Here is a 24,042-nt window from a genome sequence, read left to right on the forward strand (position 1 = left end):
CACTTATTTACTACTTGTATTTGTTTGTAAAACAGGCTCCTGAAGAAGAGTAATTGTGAGTTGTTGTCTCAATCAGGTGAGCGCTTCAAAGACTCAGTTAGATCCCTGCAAGAGCTCTGAATATTTGCAGTAGGAATCAAGCCTCCTCTGCTGCTGGCTGGAGCTTGCCTCTGGCTGAATATTGGGGTGCAGTACCGTATTTCATGAAGCCAGCGGCTCAGCGTGACCATCCCTGACCATGTCTACAAGCGACAACACCCCTCTGAAGCTGCCTCCGCTGGTGAAGTCACATCTTGCTCGACCATGTGAGAACAAAAAGGAGGTGTGTGAGATGTTCACGAAACTCTCAAAACTTCACAACAAAATGCAGGATCCGTTGAGAAAAATACTTTATCAATGTGTCAAGTACGAAGGCGACTTGGAAAGCAAAGCAGGTATATATATTTTGCCCCTTTCTCCCATATCCTTCCCATTCCAACTGCAATGGCATTGTATGCGAAATTCAGTTTTCTGTACCGTCTGCTGCTGCCCGGAGTTTTGTAGGGCCATACCATTCCCACCCTTAGGGTTTCAGAACCTGCTTTTTACTTTTAAGACAAATGGACCATAAGAAGTACATTTTCCAGGGCACATTCAATAAAAATGGGAAATCGGGTGTCTTGAATGATGGTGCAGAATTTTTCTTTATTGTATATTCTCAAAGATAGTGCAGAATTTGTCTTGATTGTATATTCTCAAAGATAAAGAGAATATACAATAAAGAAAAATTCTGCACCCTCATTCAAGACTCACAATTTCCCATTTTTATTGAATGTGGTTTTCATCAGCTAGTCCTGCTGCCTCTCGTTTTGTGTATAAAGTTGTATTAATGTATGGTCAATTTGCAGCTGACCATTGAGGTGGGCAACGGACGTTTCTACTTGTTTCTCTGTTATTTGTAGTGCCTATTCCAGGCTGCATTCCCTATTTGTTTGGTTACATATTTCCTGGTCATTACTCTCACAGTATCATTGCATCATAAGTCTCTCCAACATTATTTACACCAATATCTCCATATCAAAGTATCACAATGTGCCACGCCCATTGTCTCCATTAGCAATGGTACCTTTCTCCGCCTCCTCTGTAAGTACGGACAGTAGTATTTTGTTTTGGTGCGTGGGACCCGCTGAATCTCTTGGTGACCGAGCAATGCGAATGGTGCCAAGAATCACTTGGGACTTTGAGACATGGTGGAAATGCTGAAATTTCCATCAGAGCTTTCAGCAATTACTTGAAGACCTGGGGGCAGATTTATGTTCCCTGGCGCATCCCTGCAAATCAGCATGGATGCGCCAGGGAAGATGCGTCACGCAAGTTTGCCCTTGCGCCACCGCAGATGCGCCGCATTTACAATGCGGTGCATCGTGGCGCAAGGACAAGCAGATACGTGACGCATCTGCCGGCGTAAGGTTGGCGCAGTGCTGGAGTTGCGTCGCAAGCGCGACGCAACTCCAGCACTATTCCAACCTACCCTATCCCTAACATGGTGCGTCAAGCCTTACGCCTGCTTCAAGCAGGCGCAGGGTTTTGACGCATCAGCGTTGGGAAAGTGACTCAGTGAAATCTTATAGATTTCACTGAGTCACTTTTCAGGGGCGTTCCTGCGACGGAACGCCCCCCCTGAGTAGAAACACCCACATGAAACCTGACGCAGGTTTCATGTGGCGCAGGGCTTTACACCGTGACGCATCTCCATAGATGCGTCACGATGTAAATGGGGCGCAACATGGCGCAGGGTTTACGCCGCCGCTGCGTCACAAAAGTGACCCAACGGCAGCGTAAAAGTGGCGCAAGTCTGATATATATCTGCCCCCTGGAGTCAGATGACAGGACACTGAGGTAGAAGCGAATCAACAAAGATTGTCCTTCTCAGTCTCACTAGAGTACGTAATTCATGTTATTTGGTGTCTGTGTGAGACATTGGTTTGGGATTTCCGCAACTCTAGAAACAGTGGACACCAGAGACAACATTGCTCTCTTGCAAGTTAGGGAGAATCGATTGATGGCATTAAACTTTGGAATGATTTACAGCAGAAAAAAATAAAATAAAATAAACAGAAAGAGGGGGACACCGAGAAAACCCGCCAACACAAATAGAACCATTTTGAGTAAAAAAATAAACGGGGGACATTGCACCCAAGCGGTTTTAATGATATGCATGAAGTGGCTTCTGTAACAGTCTAAAAAGAACACAATCGAAAGACTCAAAGGCTTTGGGTAAAAGGAAACACGACACTACAAAGTGTGTTGCATCTTACTGGATACCCACTGAATGAAAGTACTTACCAAGACAGGATTTGCAACGAACTTATACATATGAGATGTCTGATTTGAAGGGGATTTCATTTATTTTTTCTTACAGAAAAGCACACAATTACTTCCCCTGAGGAAAAGCTTTACATTTGATTTAGATATAATCTATGGAGGAAAGGAATTCAAGAAATGTGTTGATGTCATTATTGAAGGGGGGAGAATGTACAGATTCGATTATGTTAAAAACATTACTAATTACATTGAAGACCACAAATAGAATTATTTTGATGAAAAGGTTCCAAGGGATTTGAAAGTGGAACAGATAGACAATCCATCTCAAGTGTGAATGGTGGGCTAGGAGTAACCCAAACTACCAGCAGATTTGGTGTTCAACACTGCAGTGGTGCAAAGTTCTAGGAGAAAGGACTCTCAGGTGTAAAATGAGGTTCTGGGGCTCCTCTTCTATGTTGAGGGCAGCAGGTGCTGTGCAGCTACCTGATCTGAAACATGATTGGTGATCTTCATTAAAGGTACTTTACTTTATTTTTCAATTGATCGGCTACACAGTTCGCCCAAATAAGGTATATAGACAATGGACTTGAAAATCAACCACCTACCATTGGATAATCTTTTTGGGTCAATTACAAGGATTCAACTTGTTTTGATTTAAAAGTTTGTGTAATGTTGCAGATCATTAGCACAGAGATGGTAGCGTAATGTTACAATGCCACGTTCTAGGGGTGAACACTGTGCGGGTGGTGGTAATAGAATGGTACATGCACTAGGAATGCAATCTGCTGCAGGGACCAATCAAGATGGCCTCCATCTATACAATGATAAGCATACACAAAAAGGTCATTTACTGCACTATTTTAGACTGTGGCAGACTGAGCTCTGTGGATCTGAAACGTGCAGTAGCATCGCCACAATCTTGTTCCTTGTGCACGGAGCCCAACAGGCAGTGCTACGGGTCAAAAGTGCTAGCACATTGGTGATCAGTCGGGATGTTAAATAGAAGCAACTACTGCAAAATATACCAATTTTCAAGAAGCTCGTGGTAAGCAAATAAACTCATCAATAAATACGGTCCAGAGATACGCAACAATTGATAATGTTTGGAAAGTCCTCTATATTTAAGTAGCAGAAAAGATGAATGATGGTGCACAAATACACTACAAGCGATATCAATAACTTGTTAGCTGGTTCGGAGGATACTATTTCACTTATTTTATTAAGCTGTACTTATGTAGATTTTGAAGACTTGTGTATGGGTTCAGAATTATGTTTTGAGATGTTTTGTACAGCTGGGTTCTTGTGGCGTATGTAGTGCGGTTGCATTATTGCATGAATCAAGTTAACAAAGTACTTTGCTCGTGCACATGAACAAATACCTAAAATTATAACAATGAAGCTACCCTAATTTTTTTTTTTACATTTACAATCAGGTTCCTTGGTTTCCTGCACTGAAAAACATATGGCCAGAGAGGAGCCACCCTGTGAAGTGTATTCTTCCCCACCACCAGACCATGGCTCATTCGAGTCGAGACGCATCTTCAGGGAGAAAAGCAAAGCATGTTGCGAGGGCAGTGTAAGGGCAACTCCAATGGCAACTGTCCTTGTGAGGTACCTGGATCAATGTTATTTTGGGGGCAACTTCAGTCCATTAGGACCAGTGCGCAGAGGGTAGGGTTGCAAAAAAAATAATCAAATCAATGTTTATAAATCAACAAAGAACCAAGGGCATCAGGGCGCTGGAGCACTTCTCGGACCCATAGATATCATTCAAACAAATGAATCATGAATGCGCTCCAGAATGGGAGAATCTGCTGCACATATCTAAGACCACCTGGGAGACATCTCCACAGAGATCAAGCAATAACTTCCTTCCGGCTGTTTTTTTAAGTGCTCTCATGGGGTATTAAAAGCTGCTTCCCAACAAATGTTAGCCCTCTATCGGGATGGTAGGCAGTAACACGCTATCTTAACTATGCCTGGGCACTGCCAGGTAAAAGATTATCTTCCTATGTGAGCATTTTAAATATGATCCCAAAGGCCACTGGCTGCTAATATAATTTAAGGTGGGCCTCAGAGAGATGATGAACAGGGGTGGGAAGATCAAATACTCCTCTCACTGCTGAGTTTTGTAACATCTGCAGCTTTTTAACATTTGCTTTCTAACTACCAGCCAATAGAGAATTATCATAATCAATTTAAGACCACATTACGGCACTTGCAATGGGTGCATGCTTTTCCTGTGAAAACAGATCTCTAGCTTTGCATGAGAGTTTAAGATGATACTAAGCAGACCAGATGATCTGTTGGACTTTACTCCCCATTAGCTTCTGTTGGACTTGACCTCCCATTGCCTTCTGTTTACCCCCTCCCCCCCCCCGCCCAAAAAAACCCCCTGTTCTTTATTTCAACCTCGGAGGTTTACCCACTTACGGAGTAGTATTTTGCCTTAAATAATGCCAGTCTAAACCTAGCCAACATGCCGCACGACTGGCAAAACAAGCAGTGGGGCTACCATAGGAGCTTTCATCAAAATAAACATACTCCCAAAACTGCTTTCCGCACTCCAAAATTACCCATTTGAGATTCATGTGGTTTAAAAAAAATAATAATATGCAGACGTGGCTGGACAAACGGTCCAGATTATCTTTCCTTAAATGTGTCCCATCAGTGTACGATGGGGGATTGGCCATGATTGACTTCCAGCTCTACAGACTACTGAGCCACCCAGCTCACCACGGTCAATGACTGACTTTTTGGTCAGAGAGTGAACCAAGCAATCAGGTTCCAACTCAACTTGTTTTTTGGGCTCACCACTTCTGGGGTTCATGTATGGGGCTACCATTCCTTGGTGACTCCCTTTGGTGGCGAGGATACCCTATACAAGCTGGTGATGGCCTCTCCAGTGGGAGGACTAAGGAGGCAAACTCATGCTGGAGACCACCCTTTGTTATGATACATGACTATCCCACGTAGGCTCGGCGGAAGGCTTTAGAGAATGGTATCTCATTGGATTCTTCAATCTTAGGTATGTGCGAGCAGGAGACCCCTTCTTTGATGCACTAAGAGAGGACTTTCGGCTTCATAACTCACAGTCCTACAAATACATGTATTAGGACGTTACCAAACAGAATTGTCATTTTACCCAGAGGTTGGCCTTCTTAAAGTGAAAATTACACCATTACCTCTGGCTATGAAGGGCATATCCCTTGTATATATACATCTATGGTAATAAATGCAACCGACCATGTTCCACAACTCGGACACAAAGGGAAAGAGAAATACTGAACTCTAGAAAATGATGAATCAATGGATGCCAAGATGGCCTCTTGCAGGTTAGAAATATTTACTTGCTTTCCTCTGATCCAATAAACCTTTTTCAATAGTGTGTACTATACATCTGAAAAGCTATGAAAAATGGCACCTGGTTGATCCCCTGTATGTGAATGGTGCCAGACTGCTACTGGAAACTTTATCGACGTGGTGTGGAAATATCTACTAATCCTAGCAGGCCTCGGAAAAGATATGAAAACGAATCAAGCACCGACCGTTCACTCCCCAAAGCAACCATTGATCCGCTTGCCAATGACCCCGCTAACCCAGACCACAACCCTTCTCAGATGGGGCATGGGCCTTCTACACCATGGGAGACCTCTTCCTATCGGCCCACTTTTTGGACTGTCCTAATGAGGTAGATGGCGACGCATGCAGCCCAATGGAAACATTTATGTATTGCTGCTTTCAGGTGGTGTGTAGACACCACCATCCGACCTTCCCTCAAGAACCTCCAAAATCCAACAAACTGATGAGGTTTCTGTCCATCCCAGCAGTCAAACGCTTGGTGACTAACCATACTCCAATAGACAGGCTGAGACCTACCCCCTTCTCCACCCCCGAGATCCAGACGACAATGGGAAATAGACCTAGGCACAGCTCTTTCGAACAAAGAATGGGCTTATTGCTGTGACCAACTAGGAACACTCTCCCCAAATGGCAGGCTTTGGCTAAAACACTTCAAATACATTCATTAAGTCAAATACACAACGCTAAAACTCTATTCACACAAACTGCATGCGCACTCCAAATGAGCTAGATGTAGCATGCCGGAGGCAGGTTTCCCGCACCTTGCATGGCATTACCCTGCAGTAGCTGAATTTTGGAACTAAGTGAGCTGGGTGCTGTCCGACATGGTAGTGGAGGTTGTAGCATTGGTCCCAAAGGTTGCTTTACTGGGCTACACTGGAGACGAACGGCACGCAATGCACTGCTTCGTCTCGGTGGCGCTGTCACTGGCAAAACGCCCCTGTAATGCATTGCTACCTCACATATTACATATTAAATGACTCATGACACATGATATCACTGATAACATAACTGATGAAATCTCAAGTGAAATCACTGATCACATCATCCAGTGATTGTGTTTCATAAATGTTTGACGCCCAAAGATATATTGTAAGCTACTGCATTAGTTAAATGATTTGTTCTCTACTACTACTGATACTATTTCTAACATATGTCATCTGAGTGGCTGTGTCACTGTCTGTGGGTGTATTAGTGTCTGTATGGATGTGTGACTGGGTATGCCAGTGTCTGTATGGATGGATGTGTAAGTGGGTTTGTGAGTGGCTGTATAGGTCTGTCAGTGGGCTAGTGAGCAGCTGTTTAGGTCTGTCAATAGGTGTGTAAGTGGCTGTATACGTCTGTGAATGGGTGGCTGAGTAGTTTTTTTGGTGTGTGAGTGACTGTCAGTGGTTGTTAAAGGGTATGTGTGAGTTATATTAGTGTGTGAGTGGGTATTTAAGCAGCTATATCTGTGTGGATGCGAGAGTGGCTGTTTAAGTGGTTGTATGAGTGTGAGGTGGTTATGAGTGATTGTATGGGTATTGTAAGTGGGTGTGTGAGTGATTGTGTGTATTTGGTGTATGTGTCCGTGACTGGTTGTACAGGTATATGAGTGGTTCTATGGATGTTGTCATTAGTGATGCCATCAGAGATATTATCAGGGATGTCACTGATCGTGCCATGAGTGATGTAATATGTGAGGTCAAAAGCAGTGCATTAAGTTATAGTTAGTTCAGGTAACTATTACAGCTGAATTTCTATGGCTTCATGCCTGTACAATCTGTGCCCAACTAGAACGCCCCTGTTACCTTTGTTTCTTCCAGTGAATGTCTACGGTTTTGTAATGTTATGTCCTACCTCTAACATCCCTGTAACCTTTTTTTTGATGAATTTTGAAGTTTTTTTTCGATGTTAGTTACCAACTATAACCTGTGACATCTGAGAATGGGTGTGTGGGTGGCTGTATAGTTCAGTGAGTGGGTGGCTGTATTGGTCGGTGTGGGTGTGTGAGTGGCTGAGTGGGTCTGTGAGTATCTGTATGGATCGGTTACTGGGTGTGTGAATGGCTGTATATGTCTTGCAGTGGATCAGTGAGTGTCTGTATGAGCGTGTGAGCAGTTTTGAGGGTATATGAGTGAATTTGTAAGTGGCTGTATGGGTCTCTGAGTGGGTGTGTGAGTATCTGGATGGATCGGTTACTGGGTGTGTAAATGGCTGTATGGATGTGTCCGTAGGTGTGAGTGGTTGTATGGCGAATCAGTCAGATTTGTGAAGTGCACTACTCACCCGTGAGGGTCTCAAGGCACTGGGGGGACGGGGGAATATTGGGCTGCTCTGGCTCTTCCTGAATGCTTGCAGTGTGGGGGTTCGTCTGATGCTGAGGGGGAGTTAGTTCCAGGTCGTGGCTGCGATGTAGGAGAAGCATTTCCCTCCCGTTCTGGCTCTGCGGATGTGGGGGATTTCGGCCAGTGCAAGGTCGGCTAAGCAGAGGTTTTCCTTGGGGGCGTAGGAGATTCTTTCATTGAGGTATTGGGGTCCGGTGTTGTGGAGGGCCTTGTAGGCATGTGTGAGTAGCTTTCTTCAACGGGGAGCCAGTGGAGGTCTCGTAGGTGCTGGGTGATGTGGTCTTGTTGTGGGATGCTGAGGATGAGCCTGGCTGCAGCATTCTCAATGGTCTGGAGTTTGTGGAGTAGAGATTTGTTGAATCCCGTAGTCCAGCCTGCTGGCTATAAGTGCGTGGGTGACAGTCTTTCTGGATTCGGGGGGATCCATTTGAAGATCTTGCAGAGTATGCAGAGGGTGTTGAAGCACGTGGAGGATGCGCCTTTGATCTGTAGGCTCATGGTGAGGGGCAAGTCGAGGATGATACCGCGGTTGCGGGTGTGATCCGTGGGTTAGGAGGGTTGGCGGAGGGCCACCAGGTGTCGTCCCACGCAAAGGTGATGGATTCAAGGACAAGGACTTTCATTTTGAGCTTCAGGCAGCTGCTGCTCATCCAGGATGCGAGGTACTTCATTCTTTCCTGGGTACGGTGTCTGGTGATGTTGGGTTGCTTGGTAAGGGAGAGGATGAGCAGGGTGTCGTCTACATGTTTTCAGACAATGGTTGCGAGTGGGGCCATGTAGATGTTGAAGAGCGTGGGGCTGAGGGAGAATCCTTGGGGTACTCCACATCTGATCTCTGTGGGTTAAGAGAGGAAGGGCAGGAGTCTGATTCTTTGAGTTCGGCCGGCAAGGAAGGAGCAGATACAGTCTAGTGCCGTTCCCTGTATGCCGGCGACGTGGAGTCTGGCGGCTAGTGTGTGGTGAGAGAGGGTGTGTGTTTTATAGGTGTGTAAGTGGCTGTATGGGTCTGTGAGTAGATATGTGGGTCTGTGAGTGGGCATGAGTCACTGTATGGGTCTGTGTGTGGGTGAGTGACTGTGTGAGTGTTGGAGTGAATAATGTCATCAGGACGCCATTTGAGCTGTCATGAGTGATGTCACTGATTATGTCATGAGTGATGTAGAATGTGAGGTCATAAGCAGTGCATTGCCAGGCATAAGTTATAGTTCACTCAGGTACCGATAACTGCTGAATTCCTACAGTTTAGTGCATTTACAATCTGAGCCTAACTGTAGCATCCCTGTAACCTTTGTTTTTTTCAGTGAATTTCTCCTTTTTTTAAATGTTATCTTCAACTAGAACATCCATGTAACCTTTTTTTTTGTGAATTTCAAAGGATTTTAAAAACTTTTTTCCTAATTACAATCTGCTACCTTTGAGAGTGGGTATGTGAGTGGCTGTACAGGTCTGCGAGTGGGTGTGCAAATGGCTGTAGGGGTTTATGAGTGGGTGTGAGCGGCTGTGTGGGTCTGTGAGTGGGTATGTGAGTGGCTGTATTGGTCAGTGACCCGGTGTGACTAGCTGTATGAGTCTGAGTGGGTGCATGAGGCTGTATGGGTATATGAGTGGGTAGGAGTAGTTTTGAGTGGGTTTGAGTGGCTATATGGGTCTGTGAGTAGCTGTGTAACTGGCTGTATGGGAATGTGAGTGGCCTTATGCATCTATAAGTGGCTGTGTGGGTTTGAGTGGATGCGAGAGGGGCTGTCTGAGTGTGTGTGTGGGTATGTCAGTTGCTGTGTGACTGTGCCATAACAGAACCTCACCTGCCCCTTCATCCAACAAGAGTCCACAGTTTTGCACAAAATGTTTACCCTGCTGGAGTACTCTCTACTGGGTTATTAGTAGGTGCTAACTCGTTGGGTAAATGTCTGGTGCATATTCTACACTACAGCTGAGTAATGGACCAGGAGGAAACGTATCCTGTGACCTGTGCGTTTAATTATTGCAAAATGATTGTTCATTGCGAGTCTTCTTTCAGAAATCTGTAATAATATGAATTCTCCTATAGAGAAGATGGCGAGACTACAAAGAGGTGATTGTGCACCAAACAAGGGTACTTTCACTTAACCACATAAAGGAAGTGCTTCTTTGTTTGGTGGAGATGTCCTCATTCATTGCATCAAGGAAGGGTTACCAAAAATCGACAGGAAACACACTGGAGACCTTTAGGTAAGCTGTTCATCATACTGGCAAAAGGCAGGAAGTCCGTAGCATACTACTAAGGTGGGTGGGCCAAACGGACAAGGCTGGTAGGGGATTTTGCACATTTGCATACTTGTAGCAATTTAAGAGAGACATGAATTCTCCTTTCACCAGGAGAGGACAAGAAAAAATCCACTTATCACAGTCACTGCAGAATATGCTCCAATAGATCAACTATGCTTTCACCTCGACAAAGGATTTCAGATTTCTTTGTGGAATTGCAGAGAAAATACACTTGCTTTGCGTTCGCCAAGCCAAAGAAGTTTCTTTATAGAAGGAGAGGGGGTGCCACTTGCCCCCCCTCCCCGGGCCGCTTTTGGCCCCAGGGACTCCATTCACCAGGGCCCAGCCACTAGATTGTGGGTGCCCGGGAGCCCAACCAGCGCCCAAAGTGTGCACAGTGTAGGAGAGCGGAGGGAGACCCATTTCCCCAGTGGTCCCTGCCAGCTCTCCACCTCTATCAGCAGCCAGCATTGCTCCCGCAAGCAGAATAGAATGCTGCTACCTGCAAATATGCGCAATTCTTTACATCTGTTTTCCTGCTTACTTGACAGCCCGCTTGAAAAGTCCACTCCCAGCGAGCGGGAGCAGCTTTCCTGCTCCCTCCCGCTGGGAGCAGTCTTACTGTTTGCTAACACTTGGCGGGAGCTGTCAGAGCTGCCGCCAAGCATAAGCGAACATCTATGTCCCGTGGGTGGGCACCTCTGGATATAGGGAGCTGTCCACCAGGGCCATTAATGGCTCCAGAAAGGGGGCAGGACAGACCCCCTCCTTTGTTCTTGCAGGGCCTGCCTCAGGAAGGTGGTGGTCTCCAAGGCTGAAAATGGCCTGGGAGGGGGGCCACACAGCCCCCTCCCCATTAACAGTAAAGTAATGCCCCAGGGAGGTGGTGGTGCCCGGAGCTGAAAATGGCCCGGGAAGGGGGGTCTGAACAGCCCTCCCTCCCCTTTTTGTAATTTGGCCCATAAGGGGCGTCCATGCGATCCCTCCCACTATAAACATTGTCCTTGCCCTATGGAGGTGGTGCTCCTTGTGGCTGTAAACTGCCTGGAGAGTGGGGCTGCACAGGGCCCTTTCCCCATATTTTACATTGACTGGCCCCCAGGAAGGTGGTGGTCCTTGCATCCAAAATCAGCCATTGGGAAGACTGGCCGCGTACACCCCCTTCCCCAATATATTAATTTAATTTTGCCTCTGGGACTTGGCCCACCTAGGGTCTGAAGTAAAAACAAGCACAGCAGTTGGTGCCTGCTTTTTTTCAATTTTGCAGCGAATTTTTGGATCCACCCGCGATTTTGCTGCAAAATTGAGAAAAAAAGGCAGAGTCACTAGGGTACCTCACCACCAGACCTAGGGGGCCAGGGTATTCTTACCCCGCCCCTTCCCTCTTTTTTTCATTTCTTTGGGGACCCAGCTGAGTCAAAGAGTCCCAAAATGGCTGCTAACACTTCCTGGTTGAAGAGTTAGCAGCCAATCAGATCTCAGCATGAGATCTGTTGAATTTACGGAGGGTCCATGTTCCTAGATATCTCTATTTCTTTTTTGTTTAATAATTCCAAAACTATTTTATGGATTTACACCAAATCACAACAAGCATTGGCATAGCCAATAGGTCTCGCTTTTGGGACCTTATAAGTATTTAGTTATGCAGCACAATATCCTTGGAGCAACAACATCAACTGTTGCATGGCTAAACACTTATAAGGTCCCAAAGGCGAGACCTATTGGCTATGGCAATGCTTGTTAACTTTTAGGAACAAAACATCTCAAGAGTGCATGCACTGTCTAAGGTGACGCCTAAAAAGTGCACTCCTACTAAGGCAGCCATGTTCTTCTGATCAAGAAACATGCTGTCCAAGAAAGCCAATGGATGAAGTGGGCAGACCCATGGCCCCATGATGTCTGCTGTGGTGGGTGGAAGCAAAATGTGAATCATACTTGAACAGACTATTGGGTTAAGAGGACTGACCGAAAGCCCCTCTTTGTATGCATTTTATTCTGCTCTGTTTTAAAACATTAGGCTGGGGAGACAAATAAAGCTATCTCTGGGCCAGAGATAAAAATGTAGCTTCTCACAGCCCTCTTTTTCATTCATAAAACAAAGCAAATGGTTGGGTTTGGTGTTATATAATTGTATGTTATACCGAAATCCTTGTTTTCCATGGACCAATGTTCATGAAGTCAGTGGAACGGCAGATGCTGAAGACTGTGGTAAGGCTCTAAGTGGCCATCAGTGTCCGAAACCTATATACAAACACATAAACGTGCATACTCAAACACATACACAGGTACTTGCAAGGCAGCATCGTTCAGCAAAAGACAACAAATTAGCTGACATACGTTTTTTAAATAAATCTTACAAAAATAGTGCATGACTGTCAGGCTAGGTTTTAGTGGCGACGGTGCGTCTCCCTCCTCTAGCAGAGAATATGCAAGGCGGATGGCCAGGGTTTAAGGACCTGGGGCTGCCAGTCTTGCACTCCGAGGCGGCCTGGGCGCTCCTTGCTTCATACTTTTGTAAACAGTAAAGCTCAGCGTGGCTGGATAATCACTGCCCGCTGGCAAATTCTGTCCTGTGCTCTCAAGGAACCCACGGCAAGCATTGAGGGGTTCTTTCGGCCAACAATGACGCCAAGAGATTTCCTGCCCATACCTGACAATAATATGTTCTTTTCCTTTCCCTGGCGAGAGCCTTGTTCAGCCCCCCGCCAGAAGCCCTCGAGGGAAAAGGCCTAAGTCACTTTGCTTCTAATTATGAGGTTGTGTGCAATGAAGAACAGGCTTAAAAACACTAACCACAGACAAGGGCAAGTGACCACAGAACCGAAATAGCACCAAGGAGGCAGATGCTGTCAATGCAAAATGGCTCTTAGGAAAGAAGAAACTCACACGAACTCCCCAATCCTTTTACTTTAATCATCTCATTATTGTACCGCGTTTTTCGTAGAAAGTTCAATTGTGAACACCCCGGTTTCTTATTATGAAGCAAAAACAAGCCCGGGAGTTATGTGCGAGCGCAAAAATGAAATTTAGAAAAATACACGCAAAATGTAATTAAAAAAAAAAAGCACAAGAGTGGTGCGCGCGCAGAATTCCCATAGAAGCCCATGTTCTGATGTCAACATGGGCTTCTATTGGAATTCTCTGCGGCATATTATCAAGCCCATTATCGCCGCTTTAGCGACATTTTTCTGCCGCAAAAGCGGCGATAATTTTAACGCCGTGCTTGATATTATGACCCTTAGTTCGACACAATTCTCACAGTTTGGTCAAGCCTGTCAAGAATACAAGAGCTAATCTGACGGCTGTGGCTCTCACTGTATTTGCACCATACGACTGCCTTTCTATATACACTGGTTTGCCTTTGCCTCCTTAACATTATACAGAACCTTAAAATGTGGTTAATGCGGACGCCTGACCTAATGATAAGCATTTATGGTTGGTGTGGCATTATCCAAGTGTTCTGTTGCCTATAATGGAAGTGGAACATCCTTGGAATAAAATCTAAATATGTTACCAATATTAATGATAAAGGGAGCAGGACTGTTTTCCTAACAATAGGCACACAATAACATTATTGGCGCCGACAAATAGCAGAGTGCACGCAAGATTAAAAACAATAATGCCTCCGTCAGTTTGCTAGCAAAAAAAAGCACTTAAACTAAAATCACAGATCACACAAAAGCACTTTGAAATATCTACCAAGCGCTCTTACGCCCTGTGCTCGAAAAAGCTGCTTCCGCCACAGAACGCGCAGACAGAGACCTACCACGCTGCTGCAGGTCATAGGCTTTTTTTATCTCTTCATTCCCTAGAAAAGTTAAAGAAGGGGGGGACAAAAATCGATAGTACATCTCAAACTTATCGAAGAGGAGATGGTGTGAACCTTGGTGTCATGGAAAAGGGACAACGGTGTTGGGAACAGGAGATTTATTAATGGCATGGTAATTAGACCGTCGAAGTTCAGAGGGAAAGCACCAGTGGCAGGATTGCCACAATAAGCAGAAGTGCATTTTCTGGAAAATTCCCTCATGGAATCTTTGGGCTTGAAGGCGATTTACAGAGAGAGGGTGAATAATACACATGTAACAGTACAGGAATATGGGATGGAGAAAAAGCAATGTGAGTTGATGATGCGAGTTCTCATTGAAATCAGTATAACCCTACTTTCCACAAGGAAACGCGAGCCACTGACAGTAACGGATGGCTTGAAATGGGTGCCGGAGGTCACAACCGTTACGATTAGAAACTGGGGCGTCCAAAGTTCAGATGTATAATTTATAGTAGATATATCACTATTTTTGGAGCTGTACCTTAACATCTTTAATATTTTCTACTTCAGTGGCTCACAGCCCTTTCCTATTCGGCGTTTGAAGGCACAGATCACTGGCGAGCAAGACAGAGAGGCAGAGCAAGGCGCGCGCGCGCGGGAGTGCGAGAGGAAAGCCATATGGCGCCTCTGCTCGTAAGCGCGCGCCCGTGCACATGCACTGTAGCTCTAGGCTGGCCATGGTAGCATTTTTTTTGAGCCCTCACAAAAAGTCTCACCAGACCAGCGCATGCGCTGGGTCAGGCAAGACCTAAAAAGGACTCTTTATTGACCAACAGGTACCTCTCTGCTAAATTTGGTGTTATTCCATCCTCAAGTTAAGGCTGTAGTCTTGTTCAAAATCCCAATGGGAAATTGCATAGGAAATGCACATTTTTCGGCACCCCCTTTTTGTCTCGGCCCCCCTTTGGACGGGTCACTTGAAACTTTCCATGCAGAACAAGACAAACTGTGACAATTGTTTTAGAAAGGTTTGTGGAGATTCGTCAATCAGTGCCAAACTTATAAGAAAGTAAAAAAATGCTTTTCCTTTAGTAACTAGGTCTTAACTATAACTACCTACTGATAGCTGCCAGTAGGATAGATCTATATCTATCTATATATTTGTCACTCGCTAGTCGTAGTTAGGGCCAAGTTTCCAAAGAAAATTGATTTTTTGGTTTGCTTGTAATTTTGGAGTCATTTCACAAGTTTTGATGAAACTTTAACAAAAAAGTCTCATCTAGCTCAGCTCCTTCGTGGAAAGCTTTGGGGTGATACGTCAAACGGGGGGCTGAGAAAAAGGTGGGGGTCCCAAAACACGTTTTCCGCTTGTAATTTTTCATACAAAAATTAAACACATCTACAACCGAAAGGTCTGAATGGAATTACACCACATTTGTCATAAAGCTAGATCTTGAACCACGAAATGTAGTTTTTGTGATTTGGTGAATATTAAAAAAAAATTAAGGTTAATAAAACAAGTATAATTCTCATGGTGGAGGATCTGCTGACCCACCAGATCTAAAGATAGGATCTGATTGGCTGCCACTGCGTTAAAAATAACAGATATGGCGTAGCCATTTTAGGACTCGTGGATAGAGTCCCCTCCAAACAGATGAAACAAAAATATATAGGGGACATGGTAGAGATACTTCGACCCCCTAGGCCTGGTGGGTGGGGGGATTGTAGGGAAAAAAATATTTGTGGTAAAATCACGGGTCTAGCCCTTTTGAAACAAATGCCCCCCCCCGGGTAGTCAGAGGAAACATTTTTGAGGAGGGGGGCATGTGGACCACCTACCTGGCCGTTTTAAGGCCTCAGACACTCCACTGGCCTGGACCTTTTTCATTTTAATGGCGAGGTGGGAGTGTGGCCCTGTGCCCAAGCCATTTTAAGGCTTAGGCACCCAATCTTCTGGGGCCGATTTGCTTTTTATGGGCATGTGGCCTCATACAAGGGCAGTGGTACAGCCCCAGGGACCACATCCCCTGGGGCCTGCTGTATTTATTTTTTAGGAGTTGAGTGTGGGGCTACTCCTCCCCGAGCTGAGGTGAGTCCCAAGGCCCCATTGTCCAGGGCCCAGTTTAATTTATTTTGGGAGAGGGCATGCAACCCCCTTCCCTGAGTCATGCTATGGCCTCAAGCCTCAGAGGGCAGGATCATGGTTTGTGTCCTGTGGACTCTATCCCCAGGACACTGTTACCTTCCCAGGAGAGTACGGGCAGGGACGACTTCAGAGCTCTCACCTGGCGGTAGCAAGCACAAAGGATCCCACTGGGTTGAAGCTGAAATGTTTCTCCCTGCCTGTGCTGTCACGGGCAGGGAACCTAGGATCGCTCCCCCTCTGCAGGAAAAGAGAGAAAATCTGCTCCCAACCAGCCAGGAGTAAAGTCTGCTTCCGCAACACCCAGGATGGGTGCTCACAGGACAGCCAGAGGGACTCCAGTGGCGTAACAAATCGTACTAGGCCCCCCAGAAAAATGCATGGAGTGGGTCCCCAGTCTCTGGACCCAGTCAGGAGCTCTCAGGCCCGCCTGTGCACAGTGCCGTAGGGGGCCCCCTGAACCTCAGCCCCCAGCACCGCAGGGGCTATTGTTACGCCACTGAGGGGCCCATGGTCCTCCTCCCTTGGGCCCCACCATTAAAGATGTACCCAAAGTATATCTAAATTAGTTCATGGCAGCGCCAGAATGCATGTCGTGGGCTAATTTAGATATACTTTGTTGCATGGTGGTGGTCCAATATGGGAAGGGGCACTAGCAGCATATTTTTTGTTTAAGTTTGTGGGCGGCTGCAGGGAATACAGCAGCCCTCAAGAAAATTCTCTATTTCATTTGGTTTATAGAACATGACTCCAAGAAAATGTAATTATATTTTTAAGCATTCCCAATGCTGGAGCTTTTGCTCTTCAGCTTGGGAATGCCTGGACCCCTGTGATTGTTCTTACGGCCAGATTATGTTGCTTGATGAGGAGGATAAAATAGGCTCTAACACCTGCCTAATGTTGTTTTTACTACAAATGCTTTATTTAATTGTCTTTTGACTCACACTGCAATTATCCACTTGATAAAACCAATAGGTCTGCCTTTTATATATTGACAGTGACTTAGTCTTTGTGCTTACAGAGACCTTTGAAACGGGACTATACATTAAAAATTAAAACAAGCTGTTTTTCAAACGTTTTAATGAATGCCTAGGACCCAAAGAGGCCATTGTGGACGGCTGAAACATTTCTTTGACGAGACAGGTGTACGGATATTAATACCCCTAGAGACATCTATAATTTTTACTTTTAACTATGCTTTTGATACCAAATAATAAAGAGATACCAGAGTATCTCAAGGTATTTTTGTCTTCTCAACTCCCCATTCCACAATATTTAAAAATGTTCCCTGAAATATGGTAGAGACCATCCAGGTTTTTAGGGGACAGGAGGAGACCCGATGATGAAGCATGATACTAAGAGGGTGTGAGAGTCTTACAAACAACTAATAAATTGATCCTGGAACTTTCCTCCTTCTGTTCCATATAAATAACAGTGTAAAACTGGGGGCATAGGATAATTTAGAGTAAGGTGTTCTAAACTGAAAGCGAGATTTTTCTATGTGATCCCCACACAATGCTCAGAAGTAGTTTTCTCTCCCCTCCATCCTGGATTCATGCAACCCATTAGGATCTAGTGAGATATATGTATGAGCAGCTTGCCGCTGAACAGTATAGTTTAAATCGAACAAATACAGAAATAACTGTGTTTAAAGATAGAGGCAAAAAGTGTTTATCATCGAGATTAATCGAAAAAACATGACAGAGAAGCTTGGTTAACGCTTCTCAGAACCACTCATTAATGACCCCAACACCACCCAGGCTTTAGTACACGAAGGGAGGGAGTCATTAACAGAGCTTAAAAAACAACAAGACACTATTACAGGACTATTATGACCAAATATTTAAGGAATAAAATGGTACCAGTAGAACTAGTATCAAATAATGAGCCGCCCATCTTCCTAGATGGCAAACAGCTTACTGTGCCATAGTCCTTTTCTACATTTGTGGATTTGTTTCTAAAACCTTTGGTAGCAAAACTGCCATCCTATAAAAAGATACAAAATTACATTTTAAAAACCATACCGCAAGAAGAAAGCTTGTGCATCATGTCAGAATTACTGCATTCAGGGAAATGAAACTAGTTAGGCTTGCCATTTCTAGGAATTATTTTTAGTATGATGGTGCGATATATTAACACTAGCATGGTATTTCCATGGGCAGTACAATTGCCCCCAGCCTGGATTGCCTGCATGTCCACCAATTCAAAAAATGATAACATTAAGAAAATTATCCTTACCACATGCAAATGCGCATTTTGCACTGATAAATAGATGATGCGCTTCTTTTTTATTAATGACTCATATATTAGGGTACATTTTTCCAATACAGATTCTGACTATATGGGTCCTGCCTTCCTAACAAAAGAGGCAACTAGCCAATAATACTTAGGCCGAGACTATACTTTCACTTGTTGTACCATTGTGCTCACCACCACAAGTCTACAATGCAATAGATCACATGTGAGTACAGCAAGTTTGCCACATGTTGTTCTGTCTACAGGATGTGTCCATCTTTCAGCATGAGCCATCCAGCATGTATGTAATTGTTTGTCATGTTTTACATTAGGGCCATTTCACCCTTCATACAGGTCTGTGTCTGCTTGTCATGGTTACAGTACCATCAGAATCATCGATTGCTTAACACTTTATTCTTTCTAGTCACTAATAGGTGCTCAACTCATGAGGCAAAGTGAGACCACATGCTTATATGTATTCAGTTGTCCTTGTACTCACAGAGACATTAGGGACAGGACCATACATTAAAAATAAAAACGGGGTGCTTTTCAGGCCATTGTGAAAGGTTGAAACATGTTGATGATGAAACGGGTGTAAGGATACTAGTCCACTAGAAAAATCTATAATTTTTACTTTTAACTTTGCCTGTGATACCCAAAAATAAAGAGGTACTAGGTATCTGAAGGCATTTTTATCTTTCTCACATCCTGATTCACAATATATAAAATAATATGCTTGAGCTCATCATGGTGTTTAGGGACCAGGATGAGACCCAATGATGAATCATGACACTGATAGAGTATGTGTGGGTCTTACAGAAACAAATCAAATGATCCTGGAACTTGCCTGTACTTGTTCCTGAATAAATAACATGTAACCGGGTACAGGATACATTTGTGTGTGGAGTTCTACATTGAATGGGACATTTTTCCTAGTCCCTACACAAAGATTAGAAGTAGTTTTCTCTCCCTTACTTGCTGGATTCATGCAACCCAGGAGGATCTAGTGAGATACAAGTAGTAGGATCTTCGATGTTAGACCGAATTATGACCACTGCATCTCCAGTGGATATATGCAGAGACCCTCTCTCTAATCCTGTTTCAGTAGGTGTGTGCCCAGAATATCTTTATATTATTTATAAGATTAGGCATTTGGCCAGCCGGGCCAGAGGTGTCACTGCTTGCTAGGTCGTCAGCTGCATTAATTACTTCTCTATTAAGAGGCTCAAGTAAGGGAAACCAGTATTCCTCATCTATCCACGTCAGTGGTATTTTCTTTAACGAGGAGTCCAATTGTGTGACGTTTCTTGTTTCTTAAGGAACAGAGATCGGTAAATATGTTGATCAATGTATTTATGTCTACACTGGCTCACATGGGGAAGGCACAATTGTGTGTCTTGCAGTCTGCCTCGGAACCCAAACCAGAGTTTTGCTTAGTCTCTTGCCTTTGGCATATCTCGTTTCCTGAGAAGCACCCCAGAACAGGCACAGGCCCAGTCAGATGAGCTGGCTACCATGACTCGGAAAGAAGCGGTGCTGAGGCAGTCATGACGCGGGTGGTTTGTTCCAGCTCACAAGAGGCAGTCTAATCTTTATGCGTCAAGACACTACACCTGTAAGTCATACTTGAATGCTGTTGTGTTCTCGTATGCGGAAATTATGAAAACCAATGCACGAGATGACAAAGATGGCTCCTGTTCTAACCAAGCATTGGCAAAACCAAGAAGCCTTGGCACTACGAGATCCATAAGCGTGGTCAGTGTTAATGCTTCTGTATATGGCGCTATAATTAGGGGCAGTCCACTGAATAACACAGTCAAGTTACAGAAATATCAGGGACACACTTTTTCAGTTTCATGCTGATTGTGGGTAGGAAAAAGATCCAGAGTCAATATGCATGTGCATTGCACTGAATTATGTTTTATGTTTTTTTAGGTTTGACACGGTTGATAGCGTTTATAATATTTTGAGTACACACAAGATAGTGCGGGTGTTACTAAACTGCTTCCGGGTTCGTAAATAACAATTGGAGAGCTGTTGACACACAGGTTATCTTTGGTGAGTAACTTACTTGCCCTGACTAGACTGGTGGGTTCTACCTGGCTTAGGTGCATACCCTAGCCAACCAGAAACACCATTTCTAACAGTGTGCCATTCAAGAGAGGGTACAAATTACTATATTGCTTCTAATGTGTGTAAGTGTTAAGTGTGTTGAGTATGAATATCACTTACAGTGCGTGTGTGTATATCGGGTTTCGTTGACTGTGGCATATCACAAAGTGTGGCAGGTGTGTATATTGTTTGTACTAAGTTAGTACAGGGTGTGTCTTATGTGGATCATGTCTACTAGGCATGTGTCAGACTATACTTAACACACAGTCAATATGACTGTGTGATCCTCGCAAACTCAATATGACTTCCTAATTTCAACTGATCTGACCTCAAATGGTTTGCAAACGTCTGAATATATCTATTAGAGACATGCCCACTAGACCAAGCTTGTGGACCATACATGGTTTAACAGTGCATATCTAACTTTTTACCCCTTTTCAAACCCACCCACCCCATTCTTGTAACTTACGTTCCCGAAAACTACTTAATGGGCTGGTTTACGCCAAACCAAGCAAAGGCATTTGCTTGCTTTGGTGTAAACCTGCCTGTTCAGCAGTTTTGAAATGTAAATGTGCAACTCCTGTGACCAAACTTTAGAACTGCTGCAACCTTGAAACAATGTGAATTAAAGCCCATCCCAATCTACTTCCCCAACAAATATTTTGATCAAATAACACAATATAGTGCTGTAGGCTGACTGTCAGATGACTAATTGACACTTGTTTAATAATATTTTTTTTTAATAGGTGGCAGTTTACTGAAAAAAGAGGAATGTACAATCATCAGTTTTACGAGTTAAAGCAATCTGTTATTGACAAGCTGTCCAAATTTGGTTCCATCGACTCAGTGACAGCCATTGGCCGAAGTTCTGCACTAGTCGTGTTCCAGAGAATCACAGATGCATGTAAAGTTCTCAAGGCATATCCAGGTGGCAACCCTGGGAAAAACATACAGTGTTACTGGTACAACAAGTTCATGTCAAAGTACAAATTCCTACCTACAGGTGAAATGAAGTAAAGCCCTTATCTAGAAAACTTTAAAAGTTACATTTGAAACTAATATTGTGTACTAGTAAGCACTTCATTTAGTACTAATTATTTATCGTTATTGAAAGGCACACTTGGGTTTATCCTTCTTCCACAAGAAAGTAAGAAGCTATCTCAGCACACTAATACACAGGGCAAGCTACTATCTCAATTCCTCATCCCTTTATTTGGTTGGGATCAAGTTTAGGGTATTTGCTTGCCTCCCAACCTGGATAAAAGAGACAAGGGGCTTTGATGAAGATTAATTTTGATCACCCTTCGGCCTTCAGTATATGTTTTTGCTTGTCTCATAATGTTGTTGCACTGCAGAAAAGGTTCAAGCTGTTTGTAAAGGTCAGAGTTTGGACTTTTTCTGGAAAAAGCTTAGAATGGCATTCATGCATTCATCCGATGTCCATCTTTCGACGAGGCGTTCACACTCTTGATTATTCACGGCATGGAGCGTCTCCTTTTCTACTTCCCGCATCAACTGTTTGCTGAAAGCCAAGGACTGTAGGGGTACACAAAAATGCATGTTATTAAAATAAAAAGAGAATGGTACCATCTTTTCTCATGCAAGATTCTCTTCGATCCCACATATGGCATGTTAATAAATGACTTGTATATCCTAAAATGGCTTCTGAAACATCTTTTAGAGCACAGGACACACAAATATTTGTATTGCTGAGTCTGCTGGTATAGGATTTTCACAAGATTCCTTCATTAAAAAAAAACACAAAAACCTAAATTAAGGTGATAACCAATGTACAAATAATCTTACATATGTTGATGTAAAACCTGCATTGTTTCTGTAGGTTTTGTCATTAAAGGAATAATCACAAAGTGTGTGCTTCTCAGTGAAGGCTTGATGAGGAAATAACATTGAGAGGTTCCTGAAGTTCCCATCAGAACAGTAAGTTTATGGGAGGGTTACAGAAGTGAGTTACAAATCGGTATTCTCTCTCTCTCACTGGACATATATTTAACTTTATTTCAAACTAGCTACAAAACCCTGCACTCTACTCTTATGACCCGATAAATCAACTGACGCTGCTCCAGTAAGTTCTGCTAGATGAGGGCTACAAAGACCATCTTTATTTCTACGTATTTCCCTCCATCAACTGCTTGGTTCCCTATTGCTGGCTAGTAATTTAGTCTGCTCGTGCTCAGTTTCCTCATTTCTGATGGATACATCTGCCAGTGGATTCCTCACCTTGTGAATATCCCCTGCGCCAGCATTCCACGGAATTTTTTCCCCAGCTCTCCACGCCGACGTGGACGTCCTAATACCTCGGCTCTGCTCGCGACTCCGTATGACGTCACCGGAGCCATAAGAGAGCCACGTCGAAGGAATTCATTTCTCCTTCGCCTTCCCCTTCTCCTCGTGTTTCTCCGGAAAAGTCTCCATCGCCTAAGTTAACTCCGGCGCAGTCTCCATCGCCTAAGTTAACTCCGGCGCAGTCTCCAACGCCGGTGGATTCTCCAGCTGCCGACGCCGAGCTGGAGCAGGTGGTAGATCTTTTGCCAGTGCCAGAAGATGAACCTGCGGCTCCAGTTGAGGATTCTTCGGCTCCGGCTCCAGCTACTCCTCGGCCGGATTCAAGTTCTAAGCCATACCCGCATTTCCCGACTCCGGGTGCGGCTCCGACGCATTTCCTTAATGCGATGTATGGTGTCTTCCAAAGAGCAGCCTTCCCATCCGGCGCACCTTCAGGTCCCGTGGGTCCAATGGCGTTTAGTTTGGACATGCCGCAACATTATGCTCAGGCACCTTTAATGCCCTTCTTGCCGATGGCTCCTTCATGGCAGTTCCCGGCGCCGTCTGGAGAGCCTTCCTCCTGGCCTCGATTGGATCGCTTGCCTTCATCGGAGCCTCCCTCGATGCCGGCGCAGACTCCACATTCGGTGCCGCTGACTCCACGTACGGCGCCGCCGACGCCGTACTCTCGGATCCGCTCTCGAAGAGAGGCTCAGAGGATCATAGAGGAGGAGCAATATAGGGAGGAAGTGGAGGAAGGTGAAGTTGGTGACTCTACTGACGAATTTGAGGGCATTCAGGAGGCAAGCGGATTGGACACTACTCCTGAATGGGAGCATTCTTCTGCCAGATCTTCTCCTCCTCAAGAGTTGGCTCCTTACCATTTAGTCATCAGGAAGGCTGCGGAGTTGTTGGACTTACAGTTGCCTTCTGCAGAATACAAGCCAAACCTTTTGACTGAAGTCCTTCATTCACCTTCTTCCAACGTTGAGCCTTTGTTGCCCTTTAAGGAGGCTATTTTAGAGCCTGTTATGGATGTTTGGCGCAAGCCTCTTTCTTCACCTGCGGTTTCCAGAACTGTGGCAAGGAGGTATAGAGTGGCTCCGGGGGATCCGAGCTTCCTTTCGTCGCACCCTTCTCCAGAGAGTCTTGTAGTGCAGGCATCCTGTTCGAAACAATCTTCAGGGGCTTTTCCACAAGCACCAGCTGACAGGGACTCTAAAAGATCGAACAGTCAGCTAAAAAGGTCTTTTCATCTGGAA

General features: G+C 44.6%; 2 protein-coding genes across 5 annotated transcripts in view; one reads left to right on the plus strand and one right to left on the minus strand.

The window, feature by feature from the left end:
* Positions 1–238: 238 nt before the first annotated feature.
* On the plus strand, positions 239–21,514 carry LOC146822998 (testis expressed protein 56-like). Its single transcript, XM_085606345.1, has 3 exons — positions 239–434; positions 3,738–3,915; positions 21,244–21,514. The coding sequence occupies exons 1-3, from the start codon at positions 239–241 to the stop codon at positions 21,512–21,514; spliced, it is 645 nt and encodes a 214-aa protein (XP_085462471.1).
* The window catches only part of ECI2 (enoyl-CoA delta isomerase 2), a 379,316-nt gene continuing 376,493 nt past the window's right edge, over positions 21,220–24,042 (minus strand). For all 4 annotated transcript variants that reach the window (XM_085607188.1, XM_085607189.1, XM_085607185.1 and 1 more), the window contains exon 10: positions 21,220–22,033. In XM_085607188.1, coding sequence (XP_085463314.1) covers positions 21,878–22,033 — 156 coding nt within the window. In that variant the 3' untranslated portion in view covers positions 21,220–21,877. The remainder of the gene's footprint in view (positions 22,034–24,042) is intronic.

The sequence above is a fragment of the Triturus cristatus genome, chromosome 5_2 (assembly GCF_964204655.1).
Source record: "Triturus cristatus chromosome 5_2, aTriCri1.1, whole genome shotgun sequence".
NCBI classification, from domain to species: Eukaryota; Metazoa; Chordata; class Amphibia; order Caudata; family Salamandridae; genus Triturus; species Triturus cristatus.

What these genes read in the sequence shown, in the direction of transcription:
- LOC146822998 (XM_085606345.1), top strand. Translation starts at nt 239, where the DNA reads ATGTCTACAAGCGACAACACCCCTCTGAAGCTGCCTCCGCTGGTGAAG. An exon ending in CGACTTGGAAAGCAAAGCAG is followed by an intron (nt 435 to 3,737) that starts GTATATATATTT and finishes ATTTACAATCAG; the next exon opens with GTTCCTTGGTTTCCTGCACT. An exon ending in ATGGCAACTGTCCTTGTGAG is followed by an intron (nt 3,916 to 21,243) that starts GTACCTGGATCA and finishes TTTTTTTAATAG; the next exon opens with GTGGCAGTTTACTGAAAAAA.